This window comes from Schistocerca serialis, chromosome 6 (assembly GCF_023864345.2).
Source record: "Schistocerca serialis cubense isolate TAMUIC-IGC-003099 chromosome 6, iqSchSeri2.2, whole genome shotgun sequence".
Lineage (NCBI taxonomy): Eukaryota > Metazoa > Arthropoda > Insecta > Orthoptera > Acrididae > Schistocerca > Schistocerca serialis.
This window is the reverse complement of record NC_064643.1, coordinates 173,129,500-173,146,028: the sequence shown is the minus strand read 5'-3', so window position 1 is coordinate 173,146,028 and position 16,529 is coordinate 173,129,500. Positions and strand designations below refer to the sequence as shown.

The 16,529-nt window shown below is 55.7% G+C and overlaps 2 protein-coding genes across 2 annotated transcripts; one reads left to right on the top strand and one right to left on the bottom strand.

Moving 5' to 3' along the window:
- The first annotated feature begins 100 nt into the window (after positions 1-100).
- LOC126484726 (mucin-5AC-like) lies at positions 101-4,115 on the top strand. Its single transcript, XM_050108320.1, has 7 exons — positions 101-192; positions 950-1,191; positions 1,273-2,076; positions 2,215-2,590; positions 2,751-3,059; positions 3,193-3,774; positions 3,824-4,115. Exons 1-7 carry the CDS (start codon positions 101-103, stop codon positions 4,113-4,115), a joined length of 2,697 nt encoding a protein of 898 aa, XP_049964277.1.
- Positions 4,116-4,662: 547 nt separating this feature from the next.
- Positions 4,663-5,355, bottom strand: LOC126484725 (uncharacterized). Its single transcript, XM_050108319.1, has one exon. It carries the CDS (start codon positions 5,353-5,355, stop codon positions 4,663-4,665), a length of 693 nt encoding a protein of 230 aa, XP_049964276.1.
- Positions 5,356-16,529: the final 11,174 nt, after the last annotated feature.

Genomic DNA, 16,529 nt, shown 5'->3' with positions numbered 1-16,529 from the left:
CAGCAGCGGTCCAGCCTAGCAACCAGCAGCATCCCAGCCAGCAACGGTGCCAGCCAGCAGCAAGCAGCCAGCAGCCAGCAGCCAATGGCGGTCCTAGACAATGGCGGTCAAGGCCAGCAGCCAGCAGCGGTCCCAGCCTAGCAGCCAACAGTGCTTCCAGCCAGCAGCGGTCCCAGCCAGCAGCGGTCCCAGGTAGCAGCCAGCATCGGTCCCAGGCTAGCAGCCACCAGCGCTCCCAGCCAGCAGTGGTCCCAGCCAGCAGCGGTCCCAACCAGCAGCCAGAAGTGGTCCCAGCCTAGCACCCAACAGCGCTCCCAGCCAGCAACGGTCCCAGCCAGCAGCTGTCCATGCCAGCTGAAAGCAGCGGTCCCAGCATAGCAGCCACCAGCGCTCGCAGCCAGCAGCATTCGCAGCCAGCAGCAGTCCCAGCCAGCAGCGGTCCCAGCAGACAGCCAGCAGTGGTCCAGCCTAGCAACCAGCAGCATCCCAGCCAGTAGCGGTCCAAGCCAGCAGCTACCAGCCAGCAGCCAGTGGCGGTACTAAACAAAGGCGGTCCCGGCCAGCAGCCAGCAGCGGTCCCAGCCTAGCAGCCAACAGTGCTCCCAGCCAGCAGCGGTCCCAGCCAGCAACGGTCCCAGCCAGCAGCTGGCAATGGTCCCATCCTAGCAGCCATCAGCGGTCCCAGCAATCAGCGGTCTGAGCCAGCAACCAGCAGCAGTAACAGCCTAGCAGCCATCAGCGCTCCCAGCCAGCAGCAGTCCTAGCCAGCTGCCAGCAGCGGTCCCAGCCGAGCTGCCATCAGCGCTCCCAGCCAGCAGCGGTCCCAGCCAGCAGCGTTCCTAGCCAGTTGCGGTCCCAGCCAGCAGCCACCAGTGGACCCAGCCTAGCAGCCAGCAGCGCTCCCATCCAGCAGTGGTGCCAGCCAGTAGCCAGCAGCGGTCCCAGCCAGCAGCCAGCAGTCGTGCAGCCTAGCTGCCAGTAGCTGTCCCAGCCAGCAGCCAGCAGCAGTCCAGCCTAGCAGCCAGCAGCGTTCCAGCCAGCAGCGGTTCCAGCCAGCAGCCAGCAGCGGTCCCAGCCTAGCAGCCAACAGCGGTCCCAGCAGCAGCAGTCCCAGCCAGCAGCAGTCACAGACAGCAGCGGTCCTAGCCAGCAGCCAGCAGTGGTCCAGCCTAGCAGCCAGCAGCGTCCCAGGTAGCAGCGGTCCCAGCCAGCAGTGGTCCCAGACAGCAGCCAGCAGTAGTCCAGCCTAGCAGCCAGCAGCGTCCCAGCCAGCAGCGGTACCAGCCAGCAACCAGCAGCGGTCCCAGCCTACCAGCCAACAGCGCTCCCAGCCAGCAGCGGTCCAAGCCAGCAGTGGTCCCAGACTGCAGCCTTCAGCGGTCCAGCCCAGCAGACAGCAGCGTTCCACCCAGCATTGGTCCCAGCCAAGTAGCCAGCAGCGGTCCCAGCCTAGCAGCCAACTTCAATCCCAGCCAGCAGCAGTCCCAGCCAGCAGCAGTCACAGACAGCAGCGGTCCCCGCCAGCAGCCAGCAGTGGTCCAGCCGAGCAGCCAGCAGCGTCCCAGGTAGCAGAGGTCCCAGCCAGCAGCGGTCCCAGACAGCAACCAGCAGCAGTCCAGCCTAGCAGCCAGCAACGTCCCAGCCAGCAGCGGTCCCAGCCAGCAACCAGCAGCGGTCCAAGCCTAGCAGCCAACAGCGCTCCCAGCCAGCAGCGGTCACAGCCAGCAGCGGTCCCAGACAGCAGCCATCAGCGGTCCAGCCCAGCAGGCAGCAGTGTTCCACCCAGCATTGGTCCCAGCCAAGTAGCCAGCAGCGGTCCCAGCCTAGCAGCCAACTGCGATCACAGCCAGCAGCAGTCCCAGCCAGCAGCAGTCCCAGACAGCAGCGGTTCCAGCCTAGCAGCCAACAGCGCTCCCAGCCAGCAGCGGTCCCAGCCTGCAGCGGTCCCAAACAGATGCCAGCAGCGGTCCCAGCCTAGCAGCCAAGAGCACTCCCAGCCAGCAGCAGTCCCAGCCAGTAGCAAGCAGCGGTCCCAGCCAGTAGCCAGCAGCCAGCAGCGGTCCAGCCTACCTCTCAGTAGCGGTCCCTGTCAGCAGCCAGTAGCAGTCCCATCCTAGCAGCTAGCTGTGGTCCCAGGCAGCAGCAGTCCCAGCCAGCAGCCAGCAGTGGTCCCAGTGTAGCAGCCAGCAGCGTCCCAGCCAGCAACGGTTCCAGCCAGCAGCCAGCAGTTGTCCCAGACTAGCAGCCAACAGTGCACTCAGCCAGGAGCGGTCCCAGCCAGCAGCGGTCCCAGCCAGCAGCGGTCCCAGCCAGCAGCGGTCCCAGCCAGCAGCGGTCCCAGCCTAGCAGCCAAGAGCACTCCCAGCCAGCAGCAGTCCCAGCCAATAGCCAGCAGCGGTCCCAGCCAGCAACCAGCATCCAGCAGCGGTCCAGCCGAGCAGCCAGCACAGTCCCAGCCAGCAGTGGTCCCAGTCAGCAACCAGCAGCCAGCGGCAGTCCCAGCCAGGGGCGGACCCAGCCAGCAGCCAGCAGCAGTCCCAGCCAGCAGCGGTCCCAGCAAACAGCCAGCAGTGATCCAGCCTAGCAACCAGTAGCGAACCATCAACAGCAGTCCCAGCCAGCAACCAGCAGCGGTCCCAGCCTAGGAGCCAATAGTGCTCCCAGCCAGCAGCAGTCCCTTCCAGTAGCGGTCCCAGCCAGCAGCCGGCAGTGGTCCCAGCCTAACAGCCAACAGCGGTCCCGGCCAGCAGCGGTCCAAGCCAGCAACCTGCAGCTGTCCCAGCCCAGCAGCCAACCTCGCTCCCAGCCAGCAGCGGTCCAAGCCAGCAGCGGTCCCTGCCTAGCAGCCAACAGCACTCCCAGCCAGCAGCGGTCGCAGCCAGCAGCGGTTCCAGCCAGCAGCGGTCCAGCCAGCAGCCAGTAGCGGTCCCAGCCAGCAGCGGTCCCAGCCAGCAGCCGGCAGCAGCCCAGCCTAGCAACCAGCAACGTCCCAACCAGCAGCGGTCCCAGCCAGCAGCCAGCAGCCAGAGGCCAGCAGCCAGCGGAGGCCCTAGACAGAGGTGGTCCCAGCCAGCAGCGGTCCCAGCCTAGCACCCAACAGTGCTTCCAGCCAGCAGCGGTCCCAGCCAGCAGCGGTCCCAGCCAGCAGCCAGCAGCGGTCCCAGCCTAGCAGCCACAAGCGCTCCCAGCCAGCAGCGGTCCCAGCCAGCAGCGGTCCCAGCCAGCATCCAGCAGCGGTCCCAGCCTAGCAGCCAACAGCACTCCCAGCCAGCAGCGGTCCCAGCCAGCAGCGGTCCCAGACAGCAGCCATCAGCGGTCCAGCCCAGCAGGTAGCAGCGTTCCACCCAGCATTGGTCCCAGCCAAGTAGCTAGCAGCGGTCCCTGCCTAGCAGCCAACTGCGATCCCAGCCAGCAGCAGTCCCAGCCAGCAGCAGTCCCAGACATCAGCCGTCCCAGCCAGCAACCAGCAGTGGTTCAGCCTAGCAGCCGGCAGCGTCCCAGCCAGCAGCGGTCGCAGGCAGCAGCGGTCCCAGACAGCAGCCAGCAGCAGTTCAGCCTAGCAGCCAGCAGCGTCCCAGCCAGCAGTGGTCCGAGCCAGCAGCAGTCCCAGCCTAGCAGCCAACAGCGCTCCCAGCCAGCAGCGGTCCCAGCCTGTAGCAGTCCCAGACAGATGCCAGCAGCGGTCCCAGCCTGGCAGCCACAACGCTCGCAGCCAGCAGCAGTCCCAGCCAGCAGCGGTCCCAGACAGCAGCCTTCAGTGGTCCAGCGTAGCAGGTAGCAGCGTCTGACCCAGCAGTGGTCCCAGCCAAGTATCCAGCTGCAGTACCAGCCTAGCAGCCAACAGCGGTCCCAGCCAGCAGCAGTCCCAGCCAGCAACGGACCCAGACAGCAGCCAGCAGTGGTCCAGCCTAGCAGGCAGCAGCGTCCCACCCAGCAGTGATCCTAGCCAAGTAGCCAGCAGCAGTCCCAGCCTAGCAGCCAACAGCGCTCCCAGCCAGCAGCAGTCCCAGACAGCAGCGGTCCCAGCCAGCAGGCAGCAGCAGTCCAGCCTAGCAGCCAGCAGCGTCCCAGCCAGCAGTGGTCCCAGCCAGCAGCCAGCAGTGGTCCCAGACTAGCAGCCAACAGCGCTCCCAGCCAGGAGCGGTCCCAGCCAGCAGCGGTCCCAGCCAGCAGCTAGCAGCGTTCCCAGCCTAGTAGCGGACAGCGCTCCTAGCGAGCAGTGGTCCCAACCAGCATTGGTCCCTGCCTGCAGCGGTCCCAGACAGCAGCCAGCTGCGGTCCAGCCTAGCAGCCAGCAGCGTCCCAGCCAGCAGCGGTCCCAGCCAGCAGCCAGCAGCGATCCCAGCCTAGCAGCCAACAGCGCTCCCAGCCAGCAGCCGTCCCAGCCAGTAGCGAGCAGCAGTCCCAGGCCGTAGCCAGCAGCCAACAGCAGTCCAGCCTAGCTGCCAGTTGCAGTCCCAGCCAGCAGCCAGCAGCAGTCCCAGCCTAGCAGCCAACAGTGCTCCCAGCCAGCAGCGGTCCCACCCAGCAGCGCTCCCAGCCAGGAGCGGTCCCAACCACCAGCCAGCACCCAGCACCCAGCAGCCAGCGGCGGTCCTAGACAGAGGCGGTCCCACCCAGTAGCCAGCAGCGGTTCCAGCCTAGCAGCCAGCAGCGTCTCAGCTAGCAGCGGTCCCAGGCAGCAGCCAGCAGCAGTCCCATCCTAGCATCCAACAGCGGTCCCAGCCAGCCGCGGTCCCAGCCAGCAGCGGTCCCAGACTGCAGCCAACAGTGGTGCAGCCTAGCCGGCAGTAGCGTCCCACCCAGCAGTGGTCCCAGCCAAGTGGCCAGCAGCGGTGCCAGCCTAGCAGCCAACAGTGGTCCCAGCCAGCAGCAGTCCCAGCCAGCAGCAGTCCCAGACAGCAGCTGTCCCAGCCAGCAGCCTGCAGTGGTCCAGCCTAGCAGCCAGCAGCGTCCCAACCAGCAGCAGTCCCAGCCAGCAGCCAGCAGCGGTTCTAGCCTACGAGCCAACAGCGCTCCCAACCAGGAACGGTCCCAGTCAGCAGGCAGCAGCGGTCCTAGCCTAGCAACCAACAGCGCTCCCATCCAGCATTGGTCCCAGCCAGTAGTCAGCAGCAGTCCCAGCCAGCACCCAGCAGCGGTCCAACCTAGCAGCCAGCAGCGTCCCAGCCAGCAGTGGTCCCAGCCAGCAGCCAGCAGCGGTCTCAGCCTAGCAGCCAACAGCGCTCCCAGAGAGCAGCGGTCCCAGCCAGCAGCAGTCCCAGGCAGCAACGGTCCCAGCCAGCAGCCAGCGGCGGTCCCAGCCAGCGGCGATCCTAGCCAGCCGCGGTCCCAGCCAGCAGCGGTTCCAACCATCCAGTGGCAGCGGCAGCAGCAGCAGCAGCGGCGTCCCCACTAACCAGCCAGACGGGTCGCCTGGTCCGCCCACCCCCCCCCCCCCCCGCCAGCAGCAGCAGAGTGGGGCTTCAGCCCCAGTCTTCTTCATCGTTCAACGTCCCTTTTCCTCTGGTTTTCGTCGCCTTGCCTGTCCCATCGCTTGCTTCTCTCTTTTTGTCCTGTCCTGTGTCTTTCCCCTTGTCACAATGTCGACCCCCCCCACCACCACTACTGCAGCCACTACCATTGCCATCATCTACACATCTCCCTCTGCCACGGCCACCACTATCACATGGTGTGCCTAATCAGACCCCCCTCAGTCCATCCCCCCACCTCCCTCACGTTTTGTCGCCCCATCCCCGGCTCCTCCATCCCGTGCCTCTGCTGATCCCTTCCCTCCAGTCCCTCTGCTCCTTCCGTTTCCGCGGCCCCCGCTAGGGTGGTGGCCCGGAGGGCTATAGCCCACACTTCACTTTCACCTTCACCCTCTTCGTCGTCTCCCTCATCGCCATCGCCATCGCCATCGCCTTCGCCATCACCACCTCCGATGCCGACTCTAGCACCGGGACCTTCCACTCCACACCACCTTCCAGTTGCTCCCATCCCCTACACCTCCTCCGCCGCCGTCAAACGCCCCAGTGGCACCCCTGCCTCCTCAGCCCAGGACACCATGGATGTCACCCCGCCTATCCCTGCCCCCTCTTCCTCCTCCTCCCTCTCCTCGTACCGCTACCTTCTATCACGTCTTGGTCCCTCCCTCCTTGAGGCCTGGAACCTCAACCTCTTCATTCGCCAACATTTTGCCGGTGCCCCCATCTCCCTCCTCACTCCTCGCCGTGCCTCAGCCCTTATCTCGTCCTCCAGCTCTACCCTTCACACCGATATCCTTTCCCGCATCCCCATCACCCACTGTGGCCCTAATGCCCTCCTCACCCCTGCCCCGTCCCCCCCTCCCTCCCTCTAACACCAACCCCCGCGTCGCCCACCAACCCTCACCGCCGTGATCACTCAGCTTAGTCCGACGATCACAGAGGAGGAGGTGTTGGCAGAGCTCAAGGTGCATCCCTATCTGGAGGTGCGTGCAGTTCGCCGCATTCACAACTCCGCCGGCCCCACCAGCCTTATATGGGTTTTTACCGAACAAGCCCCTCCATAGACCGTCTCCTGAAGGAGGGTGACCTTCTCTTTAACCAACGCTACCAAGTTGACCCCTCCCGTTCCCCTCCTCAATCCCTCCACTGCCAGAGGTGCTTGCAGTATAATACACACCCGACATCTGAGTGCTGCGAGGCCCCCACCTGCCCGCACTGCAAGCAAGCACACTTCCTATGGCAGTGCTCCAACCTCCAGTCCCCTCCCTCCTGTAACACCTGTAGCCTCCCTCATCCTACATACTCCCAGAAATGTAAGGCCCAACCCCTCCTACCACTCCTGAACTCACCGTCCCTGTCCGCCCTCTATACGCCCCCAACCCCTCCTGGCAATTCCCATCGCCCCCCCCCTACCGCTGAGGACATCATCAGATTCCTTACCATCATCCTCCAAAATGTTCACGCGTTCCAGCGCCCCCACACCCTCCAACAGAGATTCCTCGCCGCCCGTTCCGTCTTCCATCTAAAAATGTATGCCACCTAGTCCCACAACCAGGCCCATTTCACCTTTTCCTGTCTCGACACTCTAGTTTAAATCCTTGTCATGGCACAACAGCACCGTATCCTGTTCAACAACATCTGCTCCCTTCCCACCGACAAAACCCTCTTCCTGCACACCCTTGCCACCCACCGCATGGATGCCTTCCTCCTAAATGAAACCTTCCTCCAACCCCACCACACCATCCACACTTCGCCCTACCTCCGATAATCCCCTCCCGATAGCGCATGGCGGAGTTGCCATTGGTCACCACCGCCAGATCCCGGTTCGGCTCCAACCTCTCCTTCCCGACCCCACTGAACACCTGATCCTTAGTCTCTTCTTCCCTGGCCTTACCGTCACCTGCGCCACCATCTATATCAACCCTAACGCCCCTCTTCCTTTCCACTTCCTCTCCCACATTGATCGTACCTTCTCCTCCTACGTGATCGCCGCCGACCTCAACATCCATAGCCGTTCCGCCGCCCAGTTACGGCGGTGGCATCGGTTCGTCTCCTCCCTCCAAGGCGACCTCGTCCCCATTCCCCAGCACATTCCCGAACTCCACTCTCGATGTCATCCTCTCCTCCCCTAACCTCCTTGGCCACGTAGTGGTGGATGTCCTGGACCCCATTGGTAGTGACCATCTCCCTGTCCTCCTCACCGTTTCAGACGGTCGTCGCCCTTGCCCCAACCCTCGTAATGACCCTCCCCCAAAGTACGTCCATGATTATTCCTGTGCCGACTGGGATGTCTACCGGGATACCCTCTCCACCCAGGTCGATAGCCACCCCTTCACCTACCACCACCCTGACGATGTTACCCATGCCACCTCCTTTCTCCAGCACACCTTGTCTGAGGCCATGGAGGCCCACGTCCCTACTGTCGCCATCCACCCCCACCGTCCTACCTTACCCCCACATGCCATCCCCCTCCTTCGGGAATCCCGCCGTCTCTACCGTGCCCTCCTCCACACGCATGACCTGGACACACTACGATGCCACCAGCAACTCCAGCGACACATCCAAAACTTGCTCGCAGCTAAGAAACGCCGGAACTGACGGCAGACATGCACCCGTTTAAATGCTACCCTCCCTATAAACTCGTCCAAGTTCTGGTCAGCCTTCCGTCGCCTTACCAGAACTAAACCATCCCCCTACTGTCCTCTTCTCCATGATGATCATCCCTTCCCTGACACCCTTAGTAAAGCCAATCATTTTGCCTCCTACCTCTCCGATGTCTTTACCATTCCTGACGATCCCCAGTTCGATTACTCCCTCTTCCCAGATGTCTACGATCGTACTGACACCTCTGTCCCTCCCCTCACACCTAGTTTCCAGTACTTGGACAACATTGCCCACACAGGACTCAATGCCCCTATCACTACACAGGATCTCATTGCTACACTCCGCACGAAAAGCAACACCGCTCCTGGTCACGATCGTGTCACCTACCACCACCTTCATGAAGCTCCTGTCTCTTTCCTCTCCAACGTGGCCAGGCTCTACAATGTAGTTCTGTCCACTGGCTACTACCCCAACCTGTGGAAAACCTCCCGTATCCTGATGTTCCTTAAGCCCGGTAAACCGCCATCTGCCGTCTTCTCCTACCGTCCCAGCAAGGTCCTGGAATCCATGCTCACGTGCCGCATCCACCAGCATCTCCACCTGCACCGCCTCCTTCCCGTTACCCAGTGTGGCTTTCGACCATCCTTCTCTTCCGATGACCTTCTCCTTCACCTCACTCATCTCCTTTCCAAACAGCTTAATTCCCGTCACTCCGCTATCTTCCTTTCCCCGGACCTCGAACGTGCCTATGACCGCGTATGGCATTTTGGTCTCCTCTTCAAGCTTCAAACCTTCGCCGTTCCCATTAACTATGGCCATCTGATCGGCTCCTTTCTCTCCCAACGTCCTTCCTACGTCACCATCCATAACAAGGATTCCTACACCTTTTTTCCCCTCCACCAGTGTGCCCCAAGTCTCCATCCTCTGCCCTCTTCTGTACCTTTTGTATACGGCAGACATGCCGCCGCCGTCACCCCCCGTCCACCTTCTCCAGTTTGCCGATGACACCGCCTTCCTCGCCCTTGCCCCCACCCTGCAGCGTTCCCAACACTTACTCCCATCTTAACAGGTTCACCGCTTGGTGCCACCAGTGGTTGCTTAAGGTCAATCCCTCCAAAACCCAGGCGATCATTGTCGGCAAAACCACCCCTTCCTTCCGCCTCCTTGATTTCTATCTAACCATCTATGGTCGTCCTATCGCCCTCACCCCCAGCTCAATGGGCACCCCTCAATGGAAATAAGGGCGGTCAGCTGCATCTCCAACCCAGCCGGCCCCATCCGCCTTATGCGGGTTTTCTCGAAACATGCCCCATCCATTGACTGTCTCCTGAAGGAGGGTGACCTCCTCTTCCACCAACGCTACAAGGTCGAACCCTCCCATTCCCCTCCTCAATCCCTCCACTGCCAGAGGTACCTGCACTACAACGCACACCAGACAGGCCCCTGTCTGCCCACACTGCAAACAGGTGCACTTCCTCTGGCAGTGCCCCAACGTCCAGTCCCCTCCCTCCTGCAACACCTGTAATCTCCCACATCCCACCTATTCCCAGAAATGTAAGGCCCGACCCACTCCCACCACTCCTGAACTCACTGTCCCTGTCCGCCCACTGGACACCCCCACCCCTGCTGGCAATCCCTGTCATGGCGCGACAGCATTGTATCTTGTTCAAGAGCATCCGTTCTCTTCCTGCCATCCTGATCCTCATACTGACCCTCCCCCGAAATACGTCCATGATTATTCCCTTGCACACTCTTGCAACCCACCATGTGGATGCCTTCCTTTCTTCAGACCCAACACACTGTCCACACCTCGCCCTACCTGCTTCACTGCTCTGATAATCCCCTCCCGATAGCAGGTGGCGGAGTAGCCATTGGCCACCACTGCCAGATCCCTGTTCGGCTACAACCTCTCCTTCGCGACCACACAGAACACCTGAACCTTAGTCTCTTCTTCTCTGGCCTTACCATCACCTGCGCCACCATTTGTATCCACCCCAATGACCCTATTCCTTTTGACTTCCTCTCCCACATTGACCGTACCTTCTCCTCCCAGGTGATCGCCGCCGACCTCAACATCCATAGTCGTTCCGCCACCCAGTTACAGCTGTGGCATCACTCCCTCTCCTCCCTCCAAGGCGACCTCATCCTTATTCCCCAGCACACCCGCCCTGAATCCAACTCCACTCCCGATGTCATCCTCTCCTCCCCTAACTTCCTTGACCGCTTAGTGGTGGATGTCCTGGAACCCATTGGTAGTAACCATCTCCCTGTTCTCCTCACCGTTTCAGATGGTCGTCGCCACTGTCCCGACCCTTGTACTGACCCTCCCCTGAAATACGTCCATGATTATTCCCCTGCCGACTGAAATGCCTACCGGGATACCCTCTCTACCCAGGTCGATAGCCACCCCCTCATCTACCACAACCATGATGATATTACCCGTGCCGCCACCTTTCTCCAGCAGACCTTGTCTGAGGCTGTGGAGGCCCACGTCCCTTCCATCGCCATCCCCCCCCCCCCCTCTGTCCTACTTTACCCCCACAGGCTGTCCTCCTTCTCTGTGAATATTGCTGTCTCTACCATGCCTTCCTTCACACATGTGACCCGGACACACTAAGACGTCATCGGCAACTACAAAGACACATCAGAAACTTGCTCGCGGCTAAGAAACGCCAGGACTGGTGACAGACATGCACCCATCTTAATGCTACACTTCTTATCAAGTCCAAGTACTGGTCAGCCTTCCGCTGCCCTACCGGATCTAAACCCCCTCCCTACTAGCATCTCCTTCATGATGATCAACCCTTCCCTGACAACCTTAGTAAGGCCAATCACTTTGCCTCCTACCTCTCTGGTGTCTTTACCATCCCCGACGATCCCCAATTTGTTCACTCCCTCTTCGCGGATGTCCGCAATCGAACTGACAGTACTTGGACAACATTGCACACACCAAACTCGATGCCCCCATCACTACTCAGGATCTCATTGCTACACTCCGCACTAAATGCAACACCACTCACGGTCACGATTGTGTCAGCTATCGCCACCTTCGTAAAGCTCCAGCCTCCTTCCTCTCCACCCTGGCAAGGCTCTATAATTTAGTCCTGTCCACCGGCTACTACCCCAACCTGTGGAAAACCTCTCACATCCTGATGTTCCTTAAACCCGATAAACCACCATCCACTGTTTCCTCCTACCATCCCATCAGCCTTACCTCAGTCTTCAGCAAGGTCCTGGAATCCATCCAAACCAGAAGCATCCACTAGCATCTCCACCAGCACCGCCTCCTGCCCGTTATCCAGTGCGGCTTTCGGCCATCCTTCTCTACCGATGACCTTCTCCTTCACCTCACTCATCTCCTCTCCGAACAGCTCAATTCCCGTCGCTCTGCTATCTTCCTCTCCCTCGACCTCACATGCACCTATGACCGTGTGTGGCATTCCGCTCTCCTCTTCAAGCTCCAAACCTTCGCCCTTCCTCTTAACTACGTCCGTCTGATTGGGTACTTTCTTTCCCAATGTCCTTCCTAATTCATCATCCATAACACGCATTCCTATACCTTCTTCCCCTCCCGGTGTGCCCCAAGGTTCTGTCCTCTCCCCTCTTCTGTTCCTTTTGTATACGGCGAACATACAGCCGCCTTCACCCCCCATCCAGCGCTCCCAACACCTTCTCCAATCCCATCTTGACCGGTTCACCACTTGGTGCAACCAGTGGTTGCTCAAGGTCAATCCTTCCAAAACCCAGGCGATCATTGTAGGCAAAACCACCCCTTCCTTCCGCCTCCTCGACTTCTATGTCACCATCTAAGGCCGTCCTATTGCCCTCACCCCCACCCTTAAGTACTTTGGCGTCACCCTTCACCGTCGCCTATCCTGGACCCTGCATCTCCAGACAATCCAAGCCAAGGCACGCTACCGACTCTGTCTCCTCAAGCTCCTTTCTGGCTGTACATGGGGTCTGGATCACTCCACCATCCTCCACACCTATAAATCCCTCATCAGTTCTATCCTCTGCTATGCCCACCCTGCCTGGATCTCCACTCCTCCTACCTTTTACAAATCCCTTCAAATCCTCGACCGCCATGCTCTTCGCCTCACCTATCGCATCCGTGTCCCCTCCCCCACGCGGATCCTGTACGACCTTATTCTGTTCCCCCACCTCCCACCTCTTCCTTTTCCTCGAACGGATACGGATCCTCTCTTTTTTTTTTTTTTTTTTTTTTTTTTTTTTTTTTTTTTTTTTTTTTTTTTTTTTTGTCTACTGACTGGTTTGATGCGGCCCGCCACGAATTCCTTTCCTGTGCTAACCTCTTCATCTCAGAGTAGCACTTGCAACCTACGTCCTCAATTATTTGCTTGACGTATTCCAATCTCTGTCTTCCTCTACAGTTTTTGCCCTCTACAGCTCCCTCTAGTACCATGGAAGTCATTCCCCCATGTCTTAGCAGATGTCCTATCATCCTGTCCCTTCTGCTTATCAGTGTTTTCCACATATTCCTTTCCTCTCTGATTCTGCGTAGAACCTCCTCATTCCTTACCTTATCAGTCCACCTAATTTTCAACATTCGTCTATAGCACCACATCTCAAATGCTTCAATTCTCTTCTGTTCCGGTTTTCCCACAGTCCATGTTTCACTACCATACAATGCTGTACTCCAGACGTACATCCTCAGAAATTTCTTCCTCAAATTAAGGCCGGTATTTGATATTAGTAGACTTCTCTTGGCCAGAAATGCCTTTTTTGCCATAGCGAGTCTGCTTTTGATGTCCTCTTTGCTCCGTCCGTCATTGGTTATTTTACTGCCTAGGTAGCAGAATTCCTTAACTTCATTGACTTCGTGACCATCAATCCTGATGTTAAGTTTCTCGCTGTTCTCATTTCTACTACTTCTCATTTCCTTCGTCTTACTCCGATTTACTCTCAAACCATACTGTGTACTCATTAGACTGTTCATTCCGTTCAGCAGATCATTTAATTCTTCTTCACTTTCACTCAGGATAGCAATGTCATCAGCGAATCGTATCATTGATTCCACTCCGGAACCTTTCTTTTATTTCCATCATTGCTTCCTCGATGTACAGATTGAAGAGTAGGGGCGAAAGGCTACAGCCTTGTCTTACACCCTTCTTAATACGAGCACTTCGTTCTTGATCGTCCAATCTTATTATTCCCTCTTGGTTGTTGTACATATTGTATATGACCCGTCTCTCCCTATAGCTTACCCCACCTTTTTTCAGAATCTCGAACAGCTTGCACCATTTTATATCGTCGAACGCTTTTTCCAGGTCGACAAATCCTATGAAAGTGTCCTGATTTTTCTTTAGCCTTGCTTCCATTATTAGCCGTAACGTCAGAATTGCCTCTCTCGTCCCTTTACTTTTCCTAAAGCCAAACTGATCGTCACCTAGCGCATTCTCAATTTTCTTTTCCATTCTTCTGTGTATTATTCTTGTAAGCAGCTTCGATGCATGAGCTGTTAAGCTGATTGTGCGATAATTCTCGCACTTGTCAGCTCTTGCCGTCTTCGGAATTGTGTGGATGATGCTTTTCCGAAAGTCAGATGGTATGTCGCCAGACTCATATATTATACACACCAACGTGAATAGTCATTTTGTTGCCACTTCCCCCAATGATTTTAGAAATTCTGATGGAATGTTATCTATCCCTTCTGCCTTATTTGACCGTAAGTCCTCCAGAGCTTTTTTAAGTTCCGATTCTAATACTGGATCCCCTATCTCTTCTAAATCGACTCCTGTTTCTTCTTCTGTCACATCAGACAAATCTTCACCCTCATAGAGGCTTTCAATGTATTCTTTCCACCTATCTGCTCTCTCCTCTGCATTTAACAGTGGAATTCCCGTTGCACTCTCAATGTTACCACCGTTGCTTTTAATGTCACCAAAGGTTGTTTTGACTTTCCTGTATGCTGAGTCTGTCCTTCCGACAATCATATCTTTTTCGATGTCTTCACATTTTTCCTGCAGCCATTTCGTCTTAGCTTCCCTGCACTACCTATTTATTTCATTCCTCAGCGACTTGTATTTCTGTATTCCTGATTTTCCCAGAACATGTTTGAACTTCCTCCTTTCATCAATCAACTGAAGTATTTCTTCTGTTACCCATGGTTTCTTCGCAGCTACCTTCTTTGTACCTATGTTTTCCTTCCCAACTTCTGTGATGGCCCTTTTTAGAGATGTCCATTCCTCTTCAACTGTACTGCCTACTGCGCTATTCCTTATTGCTGTATCTATAGCGTTGGAGAACTTCAAACGTATCTCGTCATTCCTTAGTACTTCCGTATCCCACTTCTTTGCGTATTGATTCTTCCTGACTAATGTCTTGAACTTCCGCCTACTCTTCATCACTACTATATTGTGATCTGAGTCTATATCTGCTCCTGGGTACGCCTTACAATCCAGTATCTGATTTCGGAATCTCTGTCTGACCATGATGTAATCTAATTGAAATCTTCCCGTATCTCCCGGCCTTTCCCAAGTATACCTCCTCCTCTTGTGATTCTTGAACAGCGTATTCGTTATTACTAGCTGAAACTTGTTACAGAACTCAATTAGTCTTTCTCCTCTTTCATTCCTTGTCCCAAGCCCATATTCTCCTGTAACATTTTCTTCTACCCCTTTCCCTACAACTGCATTCCAATCGCCCATGTCTATTAGATTTTCGTCCCCCTTTACATACTGCATTACCCTTTCAATATCCTCATACACTTTCTCTATCTGTTCATCTTCAGCTTGCGACGTCGGCATGTATACCTGAACTATCGTTGTCGGTGTTGGTCTGCTGTCGATTCTGATTAGAACAACCCGGTCACTGAACAGTTCACAGTAACACACCCTCTGCCCTACCTTCCTATTCATAACGAATCCTACACCTGTTATACCATTTTCTGCAGCTGTTGATATTACCCGATACTCATCTGACCAGAAATCCTTGTCTTCCTTCCACTTCACTTCACTGACCCCTACTGTATCTAGATTGAGCCTTTGCATTTTCCTTTTGAGATTTTCTAGTTTCCCTACCACGTTCAAGCCCCGACTCGTAGAACGTTATCCTTTCGTTGATTATTCAATCTTTTTCCCATGGTAACCTCCCCCTTGGCAGTCCCCTCCCGGAGATCCGAATGGGGACTATTCCGGAATCTTTTGCCAATGGAGAGATCATCATGACACTTCTTCAATTTTTTAGTTAACAGACGCTGAATCCTATACAATATGTTACCTAAAAAGGATATTGAGATGTACTTTTTATCATTATTATTAGTTTGAGCAGTACCTAAAGTGGTGTGGTGACTCTTTCTTTAGTTTTTTCTTTAAGGATGTTTTCCACTCTTGAGGGTTGATAGCCGTTATTAAATTCTATTATCTTAATTACATCAATTTCTTTCTGCAGTTTTTCTGGTGATAAGGGAGTAACAACGGCTCGGTGAATTACTGAATGAAAGAAAGCTTTCTTATGAGATTGAGGGTGTGTCGAGTCTGCAGGTACGGTATGATCAGTACTCGTGGGTTTTCGAAAAATGTCAAAAATTATTTTATTCTCTATTATCGCCAACTTCAGATCTAGGAAATTTAATTCGCGACGTTCATTTTGTAACTCACACGTGAAACTAATTTTTTTCATTGAGGTTATTGAACAAATTCAACAGTTGATCTACTTCTTCATTAGTGCAATTGTATATAATCAAAATGCCATCTACGTATCGAGAATAGGATAAAATACCTAATTCTGTAGAATTGTACTTACTGAAGAATTGATGAATTTTAGCTGATATTTTCATCAATTCGCTCGAATTGCTCGATCGGCCATCTCTCGGTTGAGTTGCCTTCCGATTAAGAGATTGTTGGTCAGGCTGCCTGCCTCGCCTAAACAGGTGTTAGTGTTACAAATCCGGGCTGACTCTTGGAACTTCAGAGTACCGTTTCGTGTGTGTTATATTGTAACTTTCCTGTTTGAGTTTTAGTTATTTGGTTGATGTGGCCCTCAGCCGAGTTTTTATATAGCCTGAATTTATGTTCTTGTCTTGCTCTTAATACATGAGATTGTTGTTCTTCAGCCGAGTTTTACATCATCAAATCTTTTAAGGCCTAAGTCGTTAAATTATTGTGTTGATGCGTGGCCTTCAGTCGAGTTTTAATGTCTCTTAAATTAATGTCCTTGTCTTGCCCTTATGGCAAGGTTTTGTATGGGGCCTTCAGCCGAATTTGCTTCAATTGTTTTAAGATAAGGCCTTCTGCCATTGGATCGAAACGCTTCTTATTGCTTAATATGCGGCCTCCAGCTGAGTTCCATTAAAATCAAAGTGCTAAGGCCTTCAGCCTGTTTAGATTGAAGATTTAGAAAATATTTTGGGTGACACCTCCAGAAAAAACTTCTCTGTCATTTCTTACTTAGGCCTTGCGGATTGGATTTTGAGTGTGGCCGATCTAAAGTTAATCA